Source organism: Oncorhynchus gorbuscha, linkage group LG03 (genome assembly GCF_021184085.1).
Source record: "Oncorhynchus gorbuscha isolate QuinsamMale2020 ecotype Even-year linkage group LG03, OgorEven_v1.0, whole genome shotgun sequence".
NCBI classification, from domain to species: Eukaryota; Metazoa; Chordata; class Actinopteri; order Salmoniformes; family Salmonidae; genus Oncorhynchus; species Oncorhynchus gorbuscha.
Window position 1 is genome coordinate 21197183 of NC_060175.1, and position 8397 is coordinate 21205579.

The window sequence follows — 8397 nt, forward strand, 5'->3', positions numbered from 1 at the left end:
TATTCTACTTTTTCCCACAGTAACCCCCTTTGCTACTGTTATTTTTCACTGTCTTTTTACTGTTGTTTTTATTTCTTTACTTACCTATTGTTCACCTAAGCCTTTTTTTTTAACTTAGAAGTTGCACTGTTGGTTAGAGCCTGTAAGTAAGCATTTCACTCTAAGGTCTACTACCCCTGTTGTATTCAGCGCACGTGACAAATAAACTTTGATTTGATTTGATTCAAGAAGAAAGGCAGCCCATTCCCATTAAGACATGCCTGTGTTTCCGGGAGCTGGAGGAGAGTGGCTGGTAGAGCTGTTGAGGAGCAGATGTCAGAGGGGACAGTAAAAGAGACCGAGGGATGAGGATGTGGATCCATATAAAGAGCAGGGTCTCTAGAAGGGTGACAGAACAACAGGACACAGCCAGTTAGCTCATCACCAGCAGGGACTCACACAGGGAAACAGAGTGGGTAGTTCAACAAGTTGGCGGTATGGATCTGTCTGTCTCTGTCTGTCTCTCTTTCTCTGTTGGTCTCTCTTCTTCTGTCTGTGTGTCTGTTTGTCTGTCTGTCTTTATCTATCTCTGTCTCTGTCAGTCTCATTTTCTGTTTGTCTTTTTGTATTTATTTATTAAGGAGTTTACTCACCGTGTGTGTGTATTTTGTGTGCCTGTCTGCATATGTACGTGTTTGTGTGAGCAGCCATCTGTGCAATCAGTTTACTTTCATTACATGATGTTTACATTACACAAGTCAATTGTCTTGGTCAGCATCATTATTATTTAATGGTCAAACAACATCGTACAAACAAGTTTGTGTTGGACAGGACTAAGCAGGATGACCATGCGTGGAGCGGTGATGGGCTGTGTGGTGCTGGTGTGTCTGGTGGCCATGCTGCATGAACGGGCAGAGGGACACTTCTCCTTCTTCAGCCCCAAAGAGATGAGGGAGTTGAAGGTGAGAAGCGTGAAGTGAGTCACAGGAAGGGGGGGGGGCAGAGGTAAACAAAACAGCCAACCCATTGGAAAAAAACTGGTTGAATCAACCAAACAATATGATGACGTTGAATCAACGTGGAAAACGGATTGGATTTGCCAAAAGTATGTCTGTTCCACACAATCTGTGTCAGACCTGGGTTCAAATACTATTTAGGGTATTCAGAGACATTTGAAAGTAAGTATTTTGATATTTTTGATTTGAAAACAAGTAGTTGAATATTGGAATATATAAAAAAAAAATACTCAAATAAATACTCCCATGAATTTGAACCCATGTCTATTTGGTATTTGATATAAGTATTTTAAAATGTTTTCAAACAGTAGGTTTTTTCCAGAAATGATTTTAAAATGCTTTAAAATACTTACAATAGAAGTAGTTGATTCAGACACATTATTTGAAAATATGTGTGTATGTGTTTAGGCCCTACAGGATAAGTTGGGGAGGAAGGACATGGAGCCTCGGTCAGAGGATGGACAGTTTCAGGATGTCACCATCCAACAGCTTCCTGAGGACGATGGTGGAACTCCTGTAAGTTCACACACACACACACACACACACACACACACACACACACACACACACACACACACACACACACACACACACACACACACACACACACACACACACACACACACACACACACACACACACACACACACACACACACACACACAGGATGTGTGAATGTTTTTTGTTGTTGACTATTTTGTGTCATAAAAGTCTAATAAATGTGTGTGGACAGGGGAAGACAGTGGAGATAAGTGTTCGACTGACAGCCAAACAGCTGGAGCATGTGGCCCCCGTGCTGGAAGACATCATCCATGAAATGGTGGAGCAGGCAGAGAAGAAAGGTACCCATGACCATAGAGATATAACACATGAAATTAGATGCACATGACAGCCACAACTGTCTGTCATCATGGGTGATTACAGGACATTTACAGCCTGGTTCAACTGCATACAGTACCAGTCAAAAGTTTGGACACTCCTACTCATTCAAGGGTTTTTCTGAATTTTTTCTATTTTCCACATTGTAGAATAATAGTGAAGACATCACAATGATTAAATAACACATATGGAATCATGTAGTAACCAAAAAAGTGATAAACAAATCAAAATATATTTTAGATTATTCAAAGCTGTCATCAAGCACAAGGTGGTTAACCGTATTTGCCTTGATGACAGCTTTGCACACACTTGACATTCTTACAACCAGCTTCATGAGGTAGTCACCTGGAATGCTTGAAGGAGTTCCCACGTATGCTTAGCACTTGTTGGCTGCTTTTCCTTCACTCTGCGGTCCAACTCATCACAAACTTTCTCAATTGGGTTGAGGTCAGGTGATTCTGGGGGCCAGGTAATCTGATGCAGCACTCCATCACTCTCCTTCTTGGTCAAATAGCCCTCATATAGCCTCGAGGTGTGTTGAGTCATTGCCCCGTTGAAAAACAAATGATAGTCCCACTAAGCGCAAACCAGATGGGATGGTGTATCGTTGTTGTGGTAGCCTTGCTGGTTAAGTGTGCCTTGAATTCTAAATATATCACAAACAGTGTCACCAGCAAAGCATCCCCCACCATCACACCTCCATGCTTCACGGGGGGAACCACGGGGGGAACCACATATGCAGAGATCATCCGTTCACCTACTCTGCGTCTCACAAAGACACAGCGGTTGGAACCAAAATTCTCAAATTTGGATTCATCAGACCAAAGGACAAGTCTCTTCTTCTTATTGGTGTCCTTTGGTAGTGGTTTCTTTGCAGCAATTTGACCACGAAGGCCTGATTCACGCAGTCTCCTCTGAACAGTTGATGTTGAGATGTGTCTGTTACTTGAACTCTGTAAAGTGTTTATTTGGGCTGCAATATGAGGTGCAGTTAATTGCCAAGGCTGGTAACTCTAATGAACTTATCCTCTTTAGCAGAGGTAACTCTTGATGTTCCTTTCCTGTGGCTGTCCTCATGAGACCCAGTTTCATCATAGCTCTTGATGGTTTTTGCGACTGCACTTGAAGAAACTTTCAAAGTTCTTTACATTTTCCAGATTGACTGACCTTCATGTCTTAAAGTAATGATGGACTGTCATTTCTCTTTGCTTATTTGAGCTGTTCTTGCCATAATATGTACTTGGTATTTTACCAAATAGGGCTATCTTCCGTATACCACCCCTACCTTGTTACAACACAACTGATTGGCTGAAACGCATTAAGAAGGAAAGACATTCCACAAATGAACTTTTAACAAGGCACACCTGTTAATTGAAATGCATTCCAAGTGACTACCTCATGAAGCTGGTTGAGAGAATGCCAAAAGTGTGCAAAGCTGACATCAAGACAAAGGGTGGCTACTTTGCAGAATGTCAAATATAAAATATATTTAGATTTGTTTAACCATTTTTTGGTTACTACATGATTCCATTTGTGTTATTTCATAGTTTTGATGTCTTCACAATTTTTTATAGTAAAACTAAAGAAAAACCCTTGAATGAGTAGGTGTGTCAAAACTTCTGACTGGCCTGTATTTGAAATATATGCTTAATTTCCCTGGTGAGACCAACGGAATAGTTCTCAAAAAACGGTATAGTTTAACAACAAAAAGCAAAGCTGAAACGTCACCCGTTCTCTGTTTAGACAAGATTATATGTTTTAAATATTACTTTTTGTTTTACCTTTAATACACAGTTGAAGTTGGAAGTTTACATACACCTTAGCCAAATACATTTAAACTCATTTTTCCACAATTCCTGACATTTAATCCTAGTAACAATTCCCTGTCTTAGGTCAGTTAGGATCACCACTTATTTTAAGAATGTGAAATGTCAGAATTGATTTTTATTTTTTAACCTTTCTTAACTAGGCAAGTCAGCTAAGAACACATTTTTATTTTCAATGATGGCCTAGGAACAGTGGGTTAACTGCCTGTTCAGGGGCAGAACAACAGATTTGTACCTTGTCAGCTTGGGGATTTGAACTTGCAACCTTCTGGTTGCTACTCCAACCACTAGGCTACCCTGCTGCCCCAGAGAGAATTATTTATTTAAGCTCATATTTCTTTTATCACATTCCCAGTGGGTCAGAAGTTTACATACACTAAATTAGTATTTGGCAGCATTGTTTTTAAATGGTTTAACTTGGGTCAAACGTTTCAGGTAGCCTTCCGCAAGCTTCCCACAATAAGTTGGGTGAATTTTGGCCCATTCCTCCTGACAGAGCTGGTCAGGGCTTTGAGGTCAGGGCTTTGTGATGGCCACTTCAATACCTTGACTTTGTTGTCCTTAAGCCATTTTGCCACAACTTTGGAAGTATGCTTGGGTCATTGTCCATTTGCAACCAAGCTTCAACTTCCTGACTGATGTCTTGAGATGTTGCTTCAATATATCCACATAATTTTCCACCCTCATGATGCCATATATTTTGTGAAGTACACCAGTCCCTCCTACAGCAAAGCCTTCCCACCACATGATGCTGGTGTTCTTCGGCATGCAAGCCTCCCCCTTTTTCCTCCAAACATAACAATGGTCGTTATGGCCAAACAGTTCTATTTTTGTTTCTTCAGACCAGAGGACATTTCTCCAAAAAGTACGATCTTTGTCCCCATGTGCAGTTGCAAACCTTAGTCTGGATTTTTTTATGGTGGCTTTGGAGCAGTGGCTTCTTCCTTGCTGAGTGGCCTTTCAGGTTATGTTGATATAGGACTCGTTTTACTGTGGATATAGTTTACTGTGGATATACTTTGTATCTGTTTCCTCCAGCATCTTCACAAGGTCCTTTGCTGTTGTTTTGGGATTGATTTGCACTTTTCGCACCAAAGCACATTCATCTCTAGGAGACAGAGCGGTATGACGGCTGCATGGTCCCATGGTGTTTATACTTGCGTACTATTGTTTGTATTAGCTTCTAAAGCCATGACATAATTTTCTGGACTTTTCTAAGCTGTTTAAATATCACAGTGAACTTAGTGTATGTAGTGTATGTACCCACTGAAATTGTGATACAGTGAATTATAAGTTAAATAATCTGTCTGTAAACAATTGTTGGAAAATGACTTGTGTCATGCACAAAGTAGATGTCCTAACCGACTTGCCAAAACGATAGTTTGTTAACAAGAAATTTGTGCAGTGGTTGAACAACGAGTTTTAATGTCTCCAACCTAAGTGTATGTAAACTTCCGACTTGTATGTATATTGTGCAATGCATGTTCAAACATTGTACTATATTGCAAAACACAAATCAGGTATACAGTGCTTAAATGTCTCCCTCTCACGTTCTCTCTCTCTCTCTCTTTCCGTTCCTTTTCTCTTTCTCTCTCTCGTCTATCTCTTTCTCAGCCAAATGAGGAGACATAAGACCACAGGAAACATCAAAGGTGCCAGTATACTATAATTGACCAGGAATACATGCACAGATAGCTTGTTATGTGTCAATGATATGAATAAAGGGAAACAATCATTTCAACATTACTTTGCTTGTCTTGTGAAATTGCTGTATATCCATATATGTCACACTTACATACCCTACATTCTAGATTGCAGTGTCTATGTAATGTAAAGAAACAAGCACTCATTGCTGGTAGTGAGTTAATTGACAACATTCCCTCTTCTTTACACATAAGCATGCACAAATGTGAACGCATGAGCACACACACACATGAGCACATACATTTACGCCATTTAGCAGACGCTAAAATCCAGAGCAATTAGGGCTGAGTGCCTTGCTCAAGGGTACATCAACAGATTTTTCACCTATTCGGCTCGGGGATTCAGACCAGCAACCTCTCGGTTACTGGCCCAACACTCTTAACCACTAGGCCACACACACACACACACACACACACACACACACACACACACACACACACACACACACACACACACACACACACACACACACACACACACACACACACACACACACACACACACACACACACACACACACACACACACACACACACACACACCACACCACACCACACCACACCACACCACACCACACCACACCACACCACACCACACCACACCACACAACACACACACACACACAGTATTTGAGGATGGCCGGAGGGCATATTGGAGGTTGGAGTATTTAGCATTTGAAACAGCTTTTTCCTGCAATCTAGAGCTATTATCATTATGCTTAATTCTATGTAAAAACGGTTAATTTTTCTGCATCGCTAAAATCTAATTATATTAAATTTGATTTGTCAGATGCGCCGAATTCAACAGGTGTAGACCTTACCGTGAAATGCTAACCCTTACCCAACAATGCAGTTCAACAAATTGTCACACCCTGATCTGTTTCACCTGTCCTTGTCGCCCATCTTCCCCATTATCCCCTGTGTATTTACACCTGTGTTTTCTGTCTGTCTGTCTGTGCCAGTTTGTCTTGCTTGCCAAGTCAACCGGCATTTTTCTCTTAGCTCCTGGTTTTCCCCCAGTCTCTCGTTTTCTCGTCATCCTGGTTCTGACCCTTGCCTGTCCTGACTCTGAGCCTGCCTGCCTGCCTGCTTGACCACTCTGCCTGCCCCTGACCTCGAGCCTGACTGCTGCGCTGTACCGCTTTGGACTGTGCCCTGGCTATGAACTATTGCCTGTCCCCGACCTGCCTTTTGCCTATCCCTTGGACTATAATAAATATCAAAGCTCAAACCATCTACCTCCTGTGTCTGCATCTGGGCCTAGCATTGTGTCATTATATAAATAGAGTTAAGAAAATCTTTACTAAATAAACCAAAGTAAAACATATTATGTTACAATAATGAGGCTATATAAAGGACTGAGTCAATGTGCGGGGGTTCAGGTTAGTCAAGGTAATTTGTAAAGTGACTATGGATAGATAATAAACAGTGAGTAGCAGCAGTGTAAAAACAAAAAGGGGGGGGGGGGGGGGGGGGTGTCAATGTAAATTGTCCGGGTGGCCATTTGATGAATTGTTCAGCAGTATTATGGCTTGGGGGTAGAAGCTGTTAAGGGGCTTTTTTTGGTCCTAGACTTGGCCCTCAGGTACCACTTGCCGTGCGGTGGAAGAGAGGACAATCTATGACTTGGGTGACTTGAGTCTTTGACCATTTTCAAATAAAATCAAATCAAATCAAATGTTATTTGTCACATACACATGGTTAGCAGATGTTAATGCGAGTGTAGTGAAATGCTTGTGCTTCTAGTTCCGACAATGCAGTGATAACCAACAAGTAATCTAACTAACAATTCCAAAACTACTGTCTTATACACAGTGTAAGGGGATAAGGAACATGTGTTATGCAGGTGAATGAGGACCCAAAAGCGACTTGGCGAAAACAGAGTTTTTAATCCAGTAAAGTTACTTTACAAACAAAAGGCATAATACTACTCGTAATGACGAGAACAGACTGGAGACTTGATCAAGAACTGCAGGTTGCCTCGGGAAGGCACTTGAACGTAGCAGACTCAGACACCTGCTCACCACGCAGCATCTGAGGGAAACACGACACGACAGGGCAATACATAGACACAGCACGGTGAACAATAGACAAGGATCCGACAGGGCAGGAACGGAAAACAAGGAGAGAAATAGGGACTCTAATCAGGGAAAAGGATCGGGAACAGGTGTGGGAAGACTAAATGATTGATTAGGGGAATAGGAACAGCTGGGAGCAGGAACGGAACGATAGAGAGAAGAGAGAGCGAGAGAGTGAGAGAGGGAGGGGGAGAGAGAGGGATAGAAAGAGGGAAAGAACCTAATAAGACCAGCAGAGGGAAACGAATAGAAGGGGAAGCACAGGGACAAGACATGATAATCAATGACAAAACATGACAGTACCCCCCCCACTCACCGAGCGCCTCCTGGCGCACTCGAGGAGGAATCCTGGCGGCAACGGAGGAAATCATCAATAAGTGAACGGTCCAGCACGTCCCGAGACGGAACCCAACTCCTCTCCTCAGGACCGTAACCCTCCCAATCCACTAAGTATTGGTGACCCCGTCCCCGAGAACGCATGTCCATGATCTTACGTACCTTGTAAATAGGTGCGCTCTCGACAAGGACGGGAGGGGGAGGGAAGACGAACGGGGGTGCGAAGAAAGGGCTTGACACAGGAGACATGGAAGACAGGATGGACGCGACGAAGATGTCGCGGAAGAAGCAGTCGCACAGCGACAGGATTGACGACCTGGGAGACACGGAACGGACCAATGAACCGCATGGAGTCAACTTACGAGAAGCTGTCGTAAGAGGAAGGTTGCGAGTGGAAAGCCACACTCTCTGGCCGCAACAATACCTTGGACTCTTAATCCTGCGTTTATTGGCGGCTCTCACAGTCTGTGCCCTGTAACGGCAAAGTGCAGACCTCACCCTCCTCCAGGTGCGCTCACAACGTTGGACAAACGCTTGAGCGGAGGGAACGCTGGACTCGGCAAGCTGGGATGAGAACAGA

At 42.8% G+C, this 8397-nt stretch overlaps 1 protein-coding gene across 2 annotated transcripts; it reads left to right on the plus strand.

Annotated features, from left to right (window-relative positions):
• The first annotated feature begins 300 nt into the window (after nt 1-300).
• On the plus strand, nt 301-6641 carry mlnl (motilin-like). Of its 2 annotated transcripts, none has more exons than XM_046334180.1 (6): nt 301-451; nt 811-941; nt 1404-1511; nt 1729-1837; nt 5315-5352; nt 6366-6641. In XM_046334180.1, the coding sequence occupies exons 2-5, from the start codon at nt 822-824 to the stop codon at nt 5320-5322; spliced, it is 345 nt and encodes a 114-aa protein (XP_046190136.1). In that variant the 5' UTR covers nt 301-451; nt 811-821; the 3' UTR covers nt 5323-5352; nt 6366-6641. The 2 variants fall into 2 exon arrangements, with proteins under 2 accessions (XP_046190136.1, XP_046190129.1); XM_046334173.1 differs by having other exon boundaries at nt 332-474.
• The last annotated feature ends 1756 nt before the right edge of the window (nt 6642-8397 follow it).

Coding starts and splice junctions, on each gene's coding strand:
- mlnl (XM_046334180.1), top strand. CDS start 822: ATGACCATGCGTGGAGCGGTGATGGGCTGTGTGGTGCTGGTGTGTCTG. Junction 942..1,403: donor AAGAGATGAGGGAGTTGAAG/GTGAGAAGCGTG, acceptor GTATGTGTTTAG/GCCCTACAGGATAAGTTGGG. Junction 1,512..1,728: donor AGGACGATGGTGGAACTCCT/GTAAGTTCACAC, acceptor GTGTGTGGACAG/GGGAAGACAGTGGAGATAAG.